General features: G+C 40.6%; 1 protein-coding gene across 2 annotated transcripts in view; it reads right to left on the bottom strand.

Annotated features, from left to right (window-relative positions):
- LRIG3 (leucine rich repeats and immunoglobulin like domains 3) overlaps window positions 1–14,451 on the bottom strand; it is a 43,942-nt gene extending 29,491 nt beyond the window's left edge. The window contains exons 1-3 of one of the 2 annotated variants that reach the window (XM_064590973.1): window positions 13,934–14,451; window positions 7,923–7,994; window positions 7,643–7,717 (exon numbers count right to left, since the gene is read on the bottom strand). In XM_064590973.1, coding sequence (XP_064447043.1) covers window positions 7,643–7,717; window positions 7,923–7,994; window positions 13,934–14,178 — 392 coding nt within the window. In that variant the 5' untranslated portion in view covers window positions 14,179–14,451. The remainder of the gene's footprint in view (window positions 1–7,642; window positions 7,718–7,922; window positions 7,995–13,933) is intronic. The other variant, XM_045873074.3, reaches the window with a different exon arrangement.
- Window positions 14,452–17,701: the final 3,250 nt, after the last annotated feature.

The following is a 17,701-nucleotide window of genomic DNA, read 5'->3' as shown; positions in this document are numbered from 1 at the left end:
TATAGTAAACACTTTTATGTGCAAATCACGTATAAACACTTTAAAATCCAATAAGAGAATACAACTTATCATATTACGATGCTTATGTGTTTATTTTGTAAGACTTGAGCTTTAGGAGCTTATTTCCATTAGACACAATAACGTCTGGTTTGTTTATACTGTGAAGGCTGCAGCCCTCTGATGCAATGTCCTTTAAACACAAAGACGCTAGTCCATTCATCCACATCAGCAGCGCATACATTTGGGAATGAATTTTTTAGTTAAGGGGGTCAAATTCTATGGGATCCTCTACACCCACAAATGGGTAAAGATGAGATATGGTTTATGTCCACTTAATCAGAACAAAGCTCCCTGATTCCCCAGAAACTTAAATTCTAATTTTGACTAAAGCTTCTCCTCACTTCCCTAATCAATATGACACACTGGTAACCTCCTTTCAAATGCTAACTTAGATAGGTTTGGTTTAAAAACAAATAAACAACTATTTGAACTTTACCACATAGTTACAAAATTACTTAGCTACATCATCACTTGAAAACCTATGTAACACTTGACTTCCTTATATGAAGCTGTGTCTCTGAGCTGTGAACTATTAAAATATCAATATGCTTTAAAAATCACAAAGTAAGTTTGATGAATTTAAACAAACTCTGCCATACAACCAAGCAATAGTCTCTCTTTTTTTTTTTGTACTTTTTTTTTTTTTTAAAGATTTTATTTATTTATTCATGAGAGACAGAGAGAGAGAGAGGCAGAGGGAGAAGCAGGCTCCCAAGGAGCAGAGAGCCCAATGCGGGACTCAATCCCAGGACCCTGGGATCATGACCTGAGCCGAAGGCAGACGCTTAACCATCTGAGCCACCCAGGCGCCCCAAGCAATAGTCTCTTAAACCACTGTCTCCCAAGATGATTTTTTTATTAGGCTGATTTTTGAAATGTTCAACTAAAAATGCATGCTTACGGATGAAGTTGCCACCTAATATGGTGCTGGGGTCAATATATTGATAACAGAATACTGCAGATCTGATTTCTAATCACGTGCTCAACTCCACTCTTTTCATCATACATAAGTCAATGCTTATATGACACCCACCCTATGGTCAATTTTCCTTTTGTGGGGACAAAGAAAGATGTGGCCCTAACATACAGCAAGGCTCAGAGCTCGGGACTGTTCTAAGGATGAATGGATAGCAGGTATTTGGCAAGTCCTAACTGTTTATGATCAAAAAAAGCACATTATTTGTCTTCATGGCATTTGATTTTGAAAATGAACATGGTTTAGTGACTATTTGAAAACAAGGAGAGATGATGATTCTGTGCTTCAATGAAATGTACTCATTTCATTCCCTTGCTTAACAAAAACATCCCCCAAACCTTTAAAACACCTAAGTGCATTGTTACAATGTACCCCCATGTCCTTTCGTTCTCTAGACCTCATGCATTCTTGCCCTCCGCCCACATGGAAGCTGCAGCCCTCTTCTGCACTGGCCCAGCCAGGCGTCTGTCTCCCCATCACCCTACATGGAGGTGCAGCATGTCTTTGTTGTCTATTTTCCCGTTATTCATTATTCAAAGCCCCCTGAGGGCAGATGCCAAGTTCTATTTTTCTTTGTTCCCCAGCACTTAGCACATAGTAGGTGGTGGTGTTGGGCACTCGGAACAGCTCAAAATCCACCTTATAAATGCACAAGCCCTTGGGCTAGAAATGCTACTCAGTTATTAATTATAACTGAGTGTTCACCAACTCTGAACTATCTGAAGAGAGCAAAAGTTTTCCAGATAACCCACTCCAGATGCAAAGTTCTTTCTCCCTCCCTCGTCTACTGCTGCCAGGATAGGTTTCTAAATTGTGCCTTCCTCCTCTGACCCAACTGCTGTGGCTCACACTTCTCAGAGTTCTCACCTGAGATTCTGTGACAGAACTACCTGAGATAAAGACACAGACATCTCACACTGGTTCTTACAGATAAACAAAGAAGAGATAATGAAGTCTGCCTGCGGTCAGACGAGTCACTAGTGAGAGACAAGACAACAACATGTATGCCCCGTTTCCAGCTCAGGTCTCTCCCTCGTCCACTCAGATACTTAACGGAACGTCCTATGGGCCAAATTCTGGCCTGGGCCGCTGAGGGGATGGACAGCTCAGTAAGACCTTAGTTCTACCCTGGAATGAGACATGTGACAAATGCCACTGAAGAACCTGCGGGAGTTTCAAAACTGAAGGCAGAAAGTCACCACTCTTCTCAGAATTCTACAGTATTGTTCAGGCCAAAAAGCTGCCAACATTCCCTGCCGCCCAGGACTTTTCTCTGTAGCATGTAAATCACACTGGACCTCAGGAAAGGACATAACTCCCATACTTCCCTGTATCCCAGAGCATCCCCCATATAGGAGGACACGTAATGTGACGGACCACATCTCACACCGCATCAGGCTCTGAAGCCAGTGCACGAGGGGAAAACATCTATCACTAACACACCCTTGAAGATCCCTTATAACACCAGCAAGGTGTTCTTATGCAAACATATCCTCCTTCCCTCTCCCTCTCTGAGTCCTGTAGGGCCAGTTTTGACTTCAGTGTTGGAACAGATCGATTTTGTGTTTTGTTTTTTTTTTATTTTGAATTTTTAGTTCAGGACCCGATGCAGTAGTTCACATGTGTGCTGGGCACAGGGTCAATGAAAAACCCATATCTCTGAAGACCAAAGTCATCCCTGGTGGGTTGAGATACTCAAGCTTTTAAAAAAGGCAAATACAAAAGGGGACTTTTATTTCCCACACACTTGCATTGCAAACACACTGCAAGGCGTGTACGTGCTCACTGGTGAGAGTGGTGAGCTGAATCCCTTTCCTACTTAAACTACTTCTTTTACTTATTATTGTTGTTGTTAAAATTTATTATTATTATTTACCAAGCATGCAGAGTTGAACATAAGTAAAATGTAGGCATGCTTTTTTTCCATTGTAAATTTTTAGCCACCAGCACAGACTAACTTAAGAGGAGATCTACCTGAATAATGCTAAGTGCACGTGGCTTTCCATAAATATTCCTTAATCATTATACCTAGCACCAACTATATGCCATACACCTGCATAAAGTGCTGGGGAAAACGAGAGTCAGCTACAAGCCCCAAAGTATAGCATGGGAGAAAAATATAAATAAAACCATTTCATTACCATGTAAGAGTTGGACACAATAGGCAGGATGGGCCTGGACAGGGCAGGGGAGGCTTAAGGAGATGACCTTCACCCCCAGGATGCTGCACAAGACCCTTCCCTCCCCCTTCCCTGATTCAAGTGTCACCTTCCTAGCAAGCCCTTCCCTGCATCCCCATTTAAAACTGTCAACCCCCATTCTGCCACACACTCCTCTGCCTCCTCTCTGCTTTTTCTGCCCTAGCACTCACCACTTTCTGACCACATCTCTTATTTATTTGACTTTTTGTCTTTCTCCTTCCATGAGAAGGCAGCTCTGTGAGGGCAGGGATTTCGTCTGTCTGTTCATCGCTGAATCTCAACCTTAGACCAGTGCCGAGCACACAGTAGGATTTGGTAAATACTCAGAAGCCTTCCTGGACCACATTAAAGGGCAACTGCCAGGGCTCTTCTTGTCCTCCTTGCTTTTCCTTGACAACATTTATCAAGAATCTGAAATCATCTTTTTTAAAAAATTTGTTACTTATTGTTCTTTTACTCCTCACTAGAATGGAAAACTTTGTAAGAGCGAGTTGTCTGCTTTATTTACTGCAGTGTCCCCAGCCCTTAAAACAGAGCCTGGCACTGCTCATTTATTCAATGAATTTCACTTGAGTGTGTGATCATCATCATCATCATGATCACAGCTCATAGTCACTGAGCACTCAGCATATACCAGATGGTTTTATCTGCATTCTCTTTCCAAATCCTCACAACCTGTGAGGTGGACACAGTTACGTTGTCTCTTTTTGTAGATGAAGAAACACAGACAGATAGTAACTTGCCCAAGATCTCAAATCTAACAAAGGGAAGAGACAGCCAAATAATTCCAAGCCATCCAACTTGAGCTTTGCTTTAATCACTGTTCCACTGCCGTGACACAATGCTGTTCACTCTGGGCTCCTGTAGTGGTCCCCCCCACCCCCCAACCATGGTCATCTGCCCTCTCTACACCACCCTCAGGCACCGCTAGGACATCCTCCACACTAAAGCCAGAATGACACTGTCAAATAGCAAAACTGATCACCTCACTCAGCTTTAAATCTCTTCACTGTCTGTCCACTGGTAGAGCGCACATTTTGGGGTCCCTCCAGCAAAGTGATCAATATTTATAATAAACACTCTGGAAGATGACATTGCCATTTCCAGAAAAATTAGAGACTATGAAGAACATGATGGACGTGGGAGAAATGCTCTACCTTTGAGATAAGAAATAATGAGAAAAGGCTTATTTGATTATAACAAACTGGAGTTTATCAGTAGTTCCAGAAATATTTATGCAATATCTAATCAGAACCGGTAAGGTAGATGTGTTAAAATGGATATTTCTGGGCCCCACCCCACCCCATCCATTCAGAATCTCTAGGGATAGGGTCAGGAAATCTACATTTTTAAACTAGTAATCTGGGTACTCCTTTGACATTTGGGGACCTAAATCTTTTCAATTCTAACTTACAGGCAAGTACTTACTTGTTGGGCAATATTATATAAACCATCAATGTCAAGACTAAGACCTAACCAGCTTTCTTTAATGACCAATGAGAACTCTCTTGTTCAACAATGTTATAGGACCCGTGGAGTCAAACCTGTCCTAACTCAAGTCACAGTTTTCAAAACTGTCCAATGCTTGAGTGCTTCATGCCACCTCACAGGAAGCCAAAACTACCACATCTGGTAAAATCAACTTACTTATGCCGGGTCAACAGTTTTATTATATGTTCATTCCAAACATTAGTGCATTTTTCCCCTTAAAATATAGCATCCTGCCAAGGCTACAAGATAGAGAAAAAAAAAGACGAAACAAAACAAAACCCACAAACCATGTCCTGCCCCTAGCATGTCAGTTGACTTCTGAGCTCATGCTAGGTGGGATTCAAAAGAAAACAAATCTATTCAAGTCTTTTACATTCCAACAGACCCCTAAAAAGGTTAGAGATGAGCTTTGTTAATGCGGGAGTTCAATGCTCATTCAACCACCATCCCAAGACCCTGGTATTTTACCAGGCTTCCCTGACATTATCAGAAGTGGTCTGAACATTATCAGATGTTCATCTCTGGATATGGGGTGCCATTTGCTCCTGAAGATGAGCAAAGAAGAAGGTCTCACCAGGTGAACTTCCCTGCCTCCAGCTGGGAAGGGTCCCCACTGCACAGATCAGCAACAGGATGGAGCACCAACATTAAATCTTTTGCTCAAGACTCCAACTGATTTTCCTTTCTTTTAACATATTTTCAAATGATTTAACTTGTGCAAATGACCCCCAAAATCTGTTTCCTCCACAAAATGTTAAAAACAAAACAAAACAAAAAAACCCTTGATCAAATAAAAGTCAAACAGTCCTGAGAGCTGCTTGGAAAGACATGGTGTTTAACCGTGGTGCCATAGCAATTTTCTAACCTAAGCCATGGTATGTACTTTAACGATTTCCTTTGAAATTTCAGAAATATAAGTACTGATTTTTAGCTCTGATGTTCAAGTGCTTCTATATAAAAGAAAATGCTCTACCCTATATAACACAAGACAGAAATTAATGGTGCTTTAGAAACAATGACTGTGTATTGCAATCCAAAGAGGCCTACAGGCAAAACACATTTGTAGAAGAAAACAGCCAGAGAAATACATTTTTCAACATATTTCATAGGTATGAAAACAATTTTTCACTACCCATATTGAATTAGCAGTCCCATCCCATATAAATAACCCTCTGCAGATGCTATGCAATCTAGGTAATAAATAGGATCTACCATTACATAAAATGAACAAAATAATCCCTGGTCAGATGTAATGCAACAGATTAAGGAGAAAGAAAAGTGAGATTATTCAAGGTCAGTAAAGATTACTTAGCACTCACTAGAGTGAAACAAATGAAAATAGGGAGAACAGTTCAAATTTTGAAGGTTTCCATCTTTCCAGACTGAATTTCAGTTTTCTAATTATAAATGAAAGCTTGGAAGTATAAAATCACTAGGTTATTTATTTCCAATGAAAGTTTCTAATTTCCTTACAAGTTCTTAGGATTTCAACTCTATATCAAGCCAAAGGGAAGACTGTTTTCTCCACCCCACCCAGATTCCAAAACTCCCCTGTGGACCCTCTCAGCCATGAAGCACACAATGACCCTCAACTCAAGACTCTCTTGAACATGCTGACAGAATCTGCCAATACATAGGGCAAGATCAGCAGGGGGAAGCAGCATTCTCTGGGATTTAGAAAGGCCCCACTGGTCAAATGAGAATAGCTAAAGCTGTTTAAGATACCAAAACCAGTACTCCACTTAGACTCTAAATTCTTAAGCAAATGTGAAAGACAAAGAAAACAGGTATTAATACTAGCATAAAAATGTTTTTTAAAGTTAGTGTTTATTTGTCAAATACCAACTCCTTTTTCTTTCATTCCTTTCTGTGTCTGATCTTTGGAAAAACCACATCAGTATCAAATGTCACTTAGTTCTTATTCAAACAGAGGAAAGCAGACACAGCGGCTGCACCCGTGACTTAGGTGACCTGGGCCCTCCGTAAAAACCAACCTCTATAAATCACCAGATGTAAGCAATTGGGTAGTGATCACTTTAATTAATTGAACAGCTTTCCTGAAATTTACTGTATAATTTTAACCCCCACGACACCTTTCCCAGAAGCAACCAACAATGGTGGGCTTTTCTTAACTTGTTTAAGGAAGGAAAACATTTTAACCTCGGTGGCTTAGATATATTTTTTAATTATTCAAGATTAAGGTGGCAAGCTACTTAAATTTTAGAAATCAAATACTGCACATTCTAAATGCTACCCTTAAGTGCCAAAAGTCAAAATTATTCCAAAACATCTTCAATGCGTGACGATAAACATGTTATCTGTCCTAAAAATACAGAAAATTTAGAATTTTATTTGAAAACTCATCTTTGCAAAACAACATGCAATGGTATTTATAACTTCAATCACATACCTAATTTTAACTGTATAAAGTTGATATTTTTGATGTTTCTGAACCTCGGTTTTTACTACAGGTGCCACACTTAAAAGAGAATACTCCAGTGCCTTGTTACCAACTCCCACTTTCTCTCACAAAACAGCTCCAATCACCCTCCACTAGGAACTGTGTAATACCTAATCCACAGATCCCATGACAGCCACTGAGTAATAAGCAGAATTAGTCCTAGTCTTCAGGACATAATCAAACACGTCTCTATGAGGTGAAGGCAGTGTCTCTGAACCTGGGATACCAGTTCAGCAATGACAGCAACGTGGAAAGTGTGTTGTTACAATGCTACTTAAAATTTAGGAAAGAAAGAGGCTGGGGAACAAGTCAACCAATTTAAAAAATGCTTCTCCATTATCTACAGAAGAAAGTATTCATTTTTGCTTGTAAGACCTTTACTCTAGCCCATATGGAACTGCTACCCACGGTCCCTGCAAACATACATGCAAAATCTTGCTAACATTCACTTACAAGGACAGAAGTGTAATATTTGCTGAGACTGGTCCTAGATTTGGAATGGTCTCCAATTCATTGTTGTTCAGTTTCCTTTAAGCGCCAAAAAAAAAAAAAAAAAAAAAAGACAGAAAAAGGCTGATTAGGTCATCTGTAAATCACAGAGGTGAAAACTTTATAAAGTTATTTAAAAATACCTCCTAAGTTAAAAGTTTTTAAATAATTTACTGTAATCCAAATGTTCTTTACGGTTAAGTAGCATATTTTATTCAAATCTCAAATAGAAAGTAAGACTCACACTTCTCGAAGATTTTGAAGGTGGCTCATGGAATTTGCCTTGATGAAAGACAATCTGTTGTGACTCAAGTCCCTATGAGAAAACAAAAGTCAAGTTGTAAGTAGTTTCCAAAAATCACTAATAGTGCTTAATGATGTGCAAGACAGAATGGGTTTATGAAATTCCTCTACGACACTAGTGGCGATGTAAGAAATAATTGGTTCATCCTATCCCCAAACTAGATGGCAACTAAACTGCCAAAATCAAAAATACAAATTCTGAGGACAAAATTAGTTCAGGAGACTGGCAGATTCAAGGGCTTTAAGCCCACAGATTTTCAGGAGATGTGTTTTGGCACAGGGTGAACAGATCTCTTGTGAATGGGGCTGTTTTGCCTCACCCTCCCCATCCCCTACCATCTCCTCACTTCCAACCTGATATGATGAAGTCATGTCCTATGAAAAGTGGCTAATTAGGAAGGCTGCTGAAACTCAAACCTCTAAAGAAACCTTTTTATTATTATCATAAAATTAAGCATCAGTGTTCTTATTACAGGCAAACAAAATAGAAACTGCTCTTCACACATATTTGTTTCTCTGGGTTCAGGCACCAAATTACTTAAGGTATCATGGTGTGTGTATGTGTCGAGAGAGTCAAAAACAACAATTCTGCTTTCCTGAATTCCCCAAATCTCAGTATCAGATAATATAATGTATAATTTAAACCACATAAACCACCTACAAAGTAGGCTATCTAGGAACCTATAATCAGATTTCTTTGCAATCATTAAATAAATCTGCTTCTTACTCAGAGACTTCATCTAACTTAGTAACAATTTCCCTAAGACATCGTAATTTTTTTTTTAAAAAAAGCAAAACAAAACTCCTACATATACAATATCCTAGACTAGGCCATCATCTTGGCATTTAAGACTCCACAATATTACAGAAAGCCTGGTAAATATTTGCTTACATTCCTTTCTGCGCGGACACACTGAGTGTGTGCCTGCCATGTGGTGAATTCAAAGTGAAATGACTAGAACAGCTACTGAAAAACAGACTTACAAACAGTATGGCTGAAAGCTCTCCCCCCCAAAGAGGTTCACCAACCCTTACCAAATGAATTCTCTCAGTGTTTAAAAATGAAGGTTTTTAACTAACCAGCGTTTTAGAGAACCAAACTGAATTGGCACAAAGCATGAACCAAAAATGAAAGGCAGAAAAATCACACCCAGAGAAACAGTGTAACTTCATCTAGTCTATGAAGTTAACAATTAGAAATCAGGGATCCTTTCAGTCTTTGCATGTTTGTTTTGTGAATAAACCTGGATTTCTCTATTTCACCCCCCCCCCCAAAAAAATCTGCAAAGGTTTTATTTGAAACATGTTTGCCTAAAGACCTACCAGACAGTAACAGACATGAGTAGATTTGTTCTGGTAGAGTTATAACATGAAAAAAAATCTGGCACAGTCTTTAAACTATAAAAATCCTGCAATTACAACCACTGCTGTGCATGCTCACCACGCTGGAGCCAGACACTTTCCCTCACAGCCCAGCTCACGTCCGTCTGGAGTTCATCAAGGAACCCGTGAGCCCAACAGCTCATGTTAGGATTCAAACAAAACCTGTGTGCTTTTAGCACCACAGACAGTCACAGATTTCCCACAGGGTTTCAAAAACAACGAGTGAAAAGAGTCCTTCACCTGGGAGGTTGCCTGAATCAACAGAAAGTCTCATTTGGATCCACTTAACTAAAGAACATTGAACAAGCAGAAAACTGCATCCCCTATTGTTTCAATGTTTAAAGGGAAAAGGGGAACAGATCTGGCATTTACATTTAATACAGGTGGTTTTCTTTTTAATTAGAAAAAAACGAAAACCACACTTCATTTTGAGGATTATTTCGTAGAGCAATCCTATGAGAAAAGAGAGGGTTTAACTTTTTTTTTTCCAACCAGTAATGGGATGAGATCTCCAACAAAAGACTTTTAAAATGGGAAACTGCCTTCTGAGAAATGTACACATGCTGGGGACCACTCATTTCTGATCCAGAAGTGGGAGCTGGTAACCTTAAATATTTTAGTTATTGCAACACACTTCCATTCCTGAGTTTTGTGTACTATTAAAACCACATTATATGTAGGAGAAAAAAAAAAATCACCTAAGTGACTTTTACTGCTAAATACTTAAAGCCATGAAACTTTTAATGTGTCTAAATTTAGATTTAATACAGTTTATGTTTCAGAAATGATTACTTTCCAGTTAAAGGATGTCACACTTTCCTAAATCTTCCCTATATTGTTTTTATGGCTAGACCACATTAAAAACAAATACAAGTCGTACAATGTCGGTATTTTCTTAAACCCATGAGAACGTTCAGTAAGAAAAGCAAATTCTTCATTTTCAGAGTTCCATTAATGAACATCTTCCCCAGGAAACCTTTTCAAAAAACTTTGTGTAGTGAGGTTAATAAATGGATAAGTGGTAAGGCGGGGAGGTGTTAACTATTTACCTAGAACTCAGCTGGCCAAATGCTGGAAAATCAAACTCTACAAGGTAGAAAAAAAGTCTCTCCTCCTGCACATTAGCAAGTGAATAAATATATGTGAAAATAATTAATTTATAACATTTAGTTCCAGCCACCACTTTGCTCCTTTTCGCATTTGGAAATCTGACTTCCAAGTCAAATTTTAAAATGCAAATCCAGCACAGCTCCTTAATCAATCCCACTGGGGCCTGCAGAGCTGCTAATTCAGCAGAAATCTGGAAAGCTGAAAAACAAAAAGCCAGGCTGTAGCTGTTTTAAGACACTGATCCAAAGTGACTCATAAATCAGCCTGCTATGTTCAAGTTTTAGTCTGGAAAATATAGAAAAACAGCTGTGAAAACCATAAGGACCATGACCCCCCACCCCAGCCCCAATTCTGGTACCGACCACACAATTTATAACAGGCGAACGCTAAAGAAGGCTCAGCAGCAGAAAGTACCTTTCGGACTTTCGCCTCAGCCCAGCTCATGCAAACATTTCTACGTGATAAGATAAATAATTCTGAAATTCCAGTGAGGTTTTAATACATTAAGCTCTCACTGGCAATTGAGCAACTTTTCCCTCTTTTGGCTAAGTAACATATTCCAACAAGCAACTCCTCTTTGGGTTCAGAGCTCTTTGTAAGCACAAACTCTAGATGTAAACTCAAGTCTGCCTTTAACGGCAGTTGTAAGCAAAGCTTCAAATAGTTACTGTTTTAAAAGCCACTTTCATCAAAATATTACAAGTCACTTTTTGAAAAGAGAACCACATTATCATCTCACAGCTCAAACTATTCAATTTTTCACACATGAAATTAAGGCAATAAATTACAACTAAACAAGTGAAAAAAATACACACGTAGAGAAATTTTTTTTTTTAATTTGCAAATTCAACAAATGACACAAAAGATACAGTTTTCTTAAATGGTGCTCTCATAAATTAGTCCTAAGGCAAATGTTTACTACCTTAATTACCCAAGACAAAGTTAGGATATGGGAAAGAACAATATGTATTTTTCTACTTATTTCTGAACTCTGAACAGTCTACCTAAACACTTTTATAATTATGTAAACTTTAAGGAACAGCTATCTTATGCCTCTTGTTCCAAACACCAAGTAACAGAGAATTAAAGCCCAATTCCACGTGTTTTTCTGCTTCTTTCAAAGGTGGAGAGAGGAGACCTCTAGAGCTTTAGGCACAAACAAAAGAAACATTTACAATAAAGAATTTAGACCACATGGTTTGGTGACAACTACAAAGTTGGTTAAAAGTCACACAAGTACAAGAATGACAGAGCTGTCCAATGAGTGATCACAGTGGGGCTTCTGACAACAGACCTAGTGCTTATTTATACAAGTGGAACTTATTTTCACATATATTTAAGGAATGTGGACTTGTATTGAGACAATTTACTGCTGGCGGAAATGTAATTAAAGATTGTGCTAACCAAATAAACTGTAATTTGTTTTTAGTGTACCACCAAATTATCTGCAAAACGAAATCCTAATTAGGTCAGCTACTTTTAAGACAATGTTTAAATAGGTATCAAAACCCTTTTGGTTTAACTCAACTTTTAATCAATACCAAGTTGTTTTTTTTTTTTAAGACATCCAAATTCACACAAAAAATATGTATTTTTTTAAGACATCCAAATTCACACACACAATATATATATTTTTAAAGACATCCAAATTCACACAAAAAATATATACACTGGCATGACCTATACTTGACAATGAGAAACTACTAATATAAGCTAAATTTGGTGAATCATTCAAGCATTTCTAAACACACTCCAGGAAGAGCTATTCATTTTCTTTTTCTCATCTCTCTATTATTTACACATGTTCACCTCCAGTCATTCAAATGTTCAGTTCCATATGTTGTCAATAGAACCATTCACATTTCATGAATAAGGCAGCATGACCTCCACAAGAGGCAATTGAACAGAATTAGCCACAACTAATTGAAAGTCTTCCTGCTTTAGGTTAAAGCCCTTATCTCCTTCTTCAATTATAAAACAAAACCAAAAAACTACAATCGACATCCCATGATAAGAGATCAGAAAATCTAAAACTCTAATTCCACTTTTTTTTTTATTAAACTAAGGTTTATTAACACAAAGAGTATGTTTTTGATGGCCAACCATCCCATAATTCACAAATAAAGATTCTGATTAGCACAATGATTTAAAAACACAATTTCTTAAACTATGGAACCAAACTTCCTACTACTATTAGTAGGATGTTAGGACAGTCTAGTAGAATTGTTTTAAGAATGTAGAATTTCCATTGCAATTCTGCTAGGCCCAAAGGTTAAGGATGGACCTCACTTTAATTTCTTTTAGACAAGATAACTTTTTTTTTTTTTTAAGAAACACAAGTTGTAATTGTTTACATTTTACAAAAGTCCACCAATTTTAACAAAACTAGGGCTGGGAGAGAATAAGGAGACGACGTTTGGAAAGAATCAGCCTTTCTAACTAAACTACATTCTCTTCCTTGTTCTTCCACGCAGTTGGCAGTGATTAAGGTTTTCAGACTTCACAGCTAGCATCCAAAAACTTGCATAACAGCGCCCAGTCCTTCTAAACTGTTTGCTGAGAAGCTATAGAAATCACGCCCTTCGTTCTGAAACCTCTAGCTCCTTTCCTTCCACATCTACTGATTAGTTTCGCCTTCTTTTTTTTTTTTTTTTTAAAGATTTTATTTATTTATTCATGAGAGACAGACAGAGAGAGAGAGAGAGAGAGAGAGAGAGAGGCAGAGGGAGAAGCAGGCTCCGAAGGAGCAGGGAGCCCGATGTGGGACTCGATCCCAGGACCCTGGGATCATGACCCGAGCCGAAGGCAGACGCTTAACCATCTGAGCCACCCAGGCGCCCCTAGTTTCGCCAACTTCTTACTGGAACGAGGATGTGTTACAATTTGGTTGAGGCTTTCTGGAACTTCCTATAGCGACATTAAGCACAGGGGAGAGAACAATAAAACGGTGTCTACTATAGCTTGGACAGTGACGGACCTTTGTTGAGGGGCCTTCTCAAATGAAAGGAGCTCATTCAGTTACTGGTTGGGAACAGGAAAGGGGGCCTGAGCCAGTTAGAAACTGTAGTTGAGCCACAGGACCTTACACTCTGGGAGAACTGCGAGCTCTTGTAACCCGCAGATTGCCACCTCTCCTGTCCCGCCCTCGCAGGGGCGCGCATTTGAATCCATTTGGCAGGCTCTGGGCTCAGGACTTTGACTCTACTCCTCCGAGTTGTCAGTGGCTCCCTTCCCTCGCCCACCTGCGGCCAGCGAGCGGCAAGCCCAGGGCCCACTGCGCGGCTCGCTAGGCACTAGGGTAGGGCGACTGAGGCCTCGACGTCTCCTTTTCCATCTCCACCGAGTGCCGCCTGAGGCCTGGGTCAGGAGTAACTGCCCCAGAAAAGGCAACCGCGCGCCCAGCGCCCCGGCCCCTCGCGAATCCCGAGCGGCTCCCCCTCCGCCCTCAAGAATACTTACAGGCGAGCGACCCAGGGCGGGAGCGACTCGGGAAGGCGCGCCAGCCGCTGGCGGCTGCAGTCCAGGAGGTCCCTGAGGCAGCGGCAGGGAGCGGGACACAGGCGCTCGGCGGCGACCCCGGAAGGCTGCCCCAGCGCCCCCGGGCCGCCGCGACCGCCGCCCTCAGCCGGGCCCAGGCGTCCCAGCACCGCACCCAGCAGCAGTCCCAGTGCCACCGACGGCGCGCGGAGCCTCGGTGCGCCCATCGCGCCCTTGCGGCCTCTCGCTCTGCCCGGCGCTCCGCAGCCGGCGCGCGCTGGCGGCCCGGCACAAACTTGCAGCCGAGAGTGGCCGCCCGCGCTTGGAGCCGCGTGCGCGCGCCCTCGTCTTGCGCTTCTCGGCAAACTCCTTTCTTTTACGCCCAGCAGCTAAGCCCTTTCATGCCCCGGAGCAGCGAGAGGGAAACCAGAGAGGACGGCCAGCTGCGGCGGCCCCGCAGCCCGAGCGGCGTCGGTGCTCCGAAGTCCCTCTCGCCCGCAAAGAAACTTTTTCGCCTCCTCCCTGCGTTAGTGCGCAAAGTCCCGGCGCGGTGGAGTCGGGAGGCGGGGCTTGCGGAGCTGCCGCGCGTCCATTGGCCGGCCGGGCCCCGTCGCCCCGAGGCCACGTGATAACAACAGGCCTCCAGACCCGGGCGGGAGCGCGGGAGAAAGTGGAGCTGAGATTGTAGGAAATTCGGAGTTATATTTTCCAGCCTCTCTGGCCAGCCGTCTCCACTACGTCCTGGGAAACATATATCAAATGGAGTTGAAGAGAAAAAGGGAATGTGCAAACAACTGAACAACTATTAGGCCAGCTTTCGGAGTTGGAGGTATTTTGGCGAACGTGAGGGGAGTAAAGTTAGCTCAGTTATCAGGAAAACTTTAAATTCCAAATTTTTTAAAAAATTAGAAATTATCCTACCATCCACAGATGAAACAGTGGTTTCAGTGAAAATACAGTTGTTCTAACATTAATATTGGTCGATTTTCCCCGTACATATCGGCTCAAAAAATAAAAACAGTAAAATGTAAAAGTTTTTGGAAATGGTATATTGCGTTACAAATAGCCAGCCTTAGTGCACTGGATAGAGCTGGGGGAAATTATGGGAAATGACCTTCTAATAAGTTGTGATGGCAATCAGAGTGTATGCAATAGCTAGAAATAATAAAAATAGTCACAGTTATTTCAAGGCAAAGTAAAAACCAGGACCTTTAAGGAAAAGATTAACATAGGCACCGTGGTCTACCTGGGCTTTGAGTGATGACAAATTCTGATTGAGAACGCTACCAGGCTAGAAGTACTTGTCTACCTGCGTGGGGTCGGGGTGGGGGATGGATTCAGGCGTATGGGACTTCACCAGTGAAGTCTGTGTTCTAACTTAACTCTTAAACCCCACAGTTCATCTGTGAACACCCTGCTCCTCTAGGTGAGGATATATACCCAGAGAAAGTAACTAACCTGTTGTGGTAAAAAGAGGAAGCTTATTTTAAAATTCAACTTCTGCAGTGATTGTTTCTTATGTTGTCTGCCAAAGCATTCCTTTTTTTTTTTTTTTTTTTTTCTCCCTGCCAAAGCATTCCTTAGGGGCTGTTTAAACCTGTTCATTATTGAGGAGTGGAGATATTTTGTAGAGTGGAGACTTTAACTCCAATTCTAGTGCTTTTTAATTTCCACGGTAGCAAATCACGTGTAAAAGCCCACCCATTTTTGAGGGAGAGAAAAGATTCACTTTGAAGAACACTTTAGATAGGATATCCTATCCTCTTCCTTCCAGCTACCGTTGGTGTCAACTCCACCACTTTTTTTTTTGATGATGTACAACTAGGAAATATTTATAATGATGGCACCTTGGTTTTGAATGATCATTCTGCCTACTTGGAGTGGTCCAGAAATACCACAGTCATGCTATGGATTTTCCAGCTCAGTCTTCTCCATCTGTTTCATGTAAGGAAAGTCAGGCCTAGTGCATTGGAGTTTTTAAAAAGTATGCCATTATAGGGCGCCTGGGTGGCTCAGATGGTTAAGCGTCTGCCTTCAGCTCGGGTCATGATCCCAGGGTTCTGGGATCGAGTCCTGTATCGGGCTCCCTGCTCCTTGGGAGCCTGCTTCTCCCTCTGCCTCTCTCTCTCTCTGTGTCTCTCATGAATAAATAAATAAAATCTTTAAAAAAAAAAAAGTATGCCATTATACACATGCCCTTATGTATAAGTGTGGTGACTTGCTAATTGACATATCACCCATATGACAGAGATAGTCAGAAATGGGCTACCATTTTGAGGACGTTTGGCTCAGTTTCTTTCCCCATTTTCCACTTCCTTTATTTCATTTTCTGTGAATTTTATTCACACCTATGTGCTGATATTTACCATATCCATATTTCTAGCCCACATCTTTCTCCTAAACTCTAGACATATATTCAACCACTCCCAAACTGGATATTCAAATATAACATGTCTAGAATTAAATTTCCTCACCCCTGAGCCTTACTCCTTTTCCTCGTGAGTTTCTTATTTCGAGGAATGATACCTCCCTCTATCCAGATGTCAACTACTCCAGAAACCTCATTCACCCTTAATATTTCCTCATTGTCACCATCACCTCTACATTCAATCAATTAGTAAGTCCTAATGAAGGTAGCAACTAAATGTATATCTTCTCTCCATCTCCATAGATGCAATGCAAACTCAGACCACCATCAGCTCTTGCTTGGATTACTGCTACAGCCTCCTTCCTATCTGGCATTGCAGTCCTTTCTCCATAGTGCACTCAACATGATAAGCCAAAAGCTCAAATCTGAGCCTGTGACTCAAAAGCCTAATTCCTACTGTTCTCAGAGCAAAGTTTAAATTCTCTAGCATAACATAGTCTTTGTATTGGGCTTCTACTCACCTCTTTAATTCATTTTATTTAATCATGTTCCTTTTATTTTAGGAACTACTGGCAATTCTTTTCCCATGCTGCCCTCATTGCCTTTGGCTCTCTTTCATCCCCAGGGGCCTCTGTCTCTCTTCTGTCTGGTTGGTTTGCACTTCAACCTAAGCATTCCTCTTTTTGAAGAAGGCTTCCTTGAATCCTCTTTTAACTATCCCTCACGCTTTCAGCACATCCACTATTCACTGGAACGTAATTGGCCATTTTACTCTGCTACTTCCTAGATAATGCTTAGAATTTCCATATAATCATGTTTCCTGTATATCCTTTAAGGATTTTAGCAGATTTGTGATGTTCATTAAGTTACTTAAAATTTCAGTACCTCAGTTTCTCCATCTGTAAATTGGGAATACAATAAAAAATTTAAATTTAAAAATCTGATTTCCATTATCAGTTCACTGGATTAGCTGTCACTCTATTCCTTCTGTAAGATTTATTGACTAATACCTACGAGTAGTTGAAATCTAGAGGTTATCAGCCCCTCCTCAGTACATCCTTCACATGTTTGCTCCTTCTAATAGGATGTTGATCCATAGTAGTTCCAGGCTTGTTTATATCTATAATTACACAAATGAATTAAATATTGTGTTAACCAAATGAATCTGAGTGCAACCAGAAAGTAGCTTTATTCCTTGTAATGAATAATGAATTTGATAGCTTAATGAAAGCTAATGATGAATGTGAAACTTGGGAAAGATTCTTAAAAGGTAATTACTAAAACAGTGCTATCAGATTAGATATGGGCAAGACAGTTGAATAACTGGGGAGAAATTATAGATTAGGAGACTTCTTCACACAGATTGCTCTGCAAGCATCTCG

The sequence above is a fragment of the Mirounga angustirostris genome, unplaced genomic scaffold, assembly GCF_029215605.1.
Source record: "Mirounga angustirostris isolate CCGP_5_RB_7025 unplaced genomic scaffold, mMirAng1.0.hap1 SCAF_5, whole genome shotgun sequence".
NCBI classification, from domain to species: Eukaryota; Metazoa; Chordata; class Mammalia; order Carnivora; family Phocidae; genus Mirounga; species Mirounga angustirostris.
This window is presented reverse-complemented; position numbering and strand designations above follow the sequence as displayed.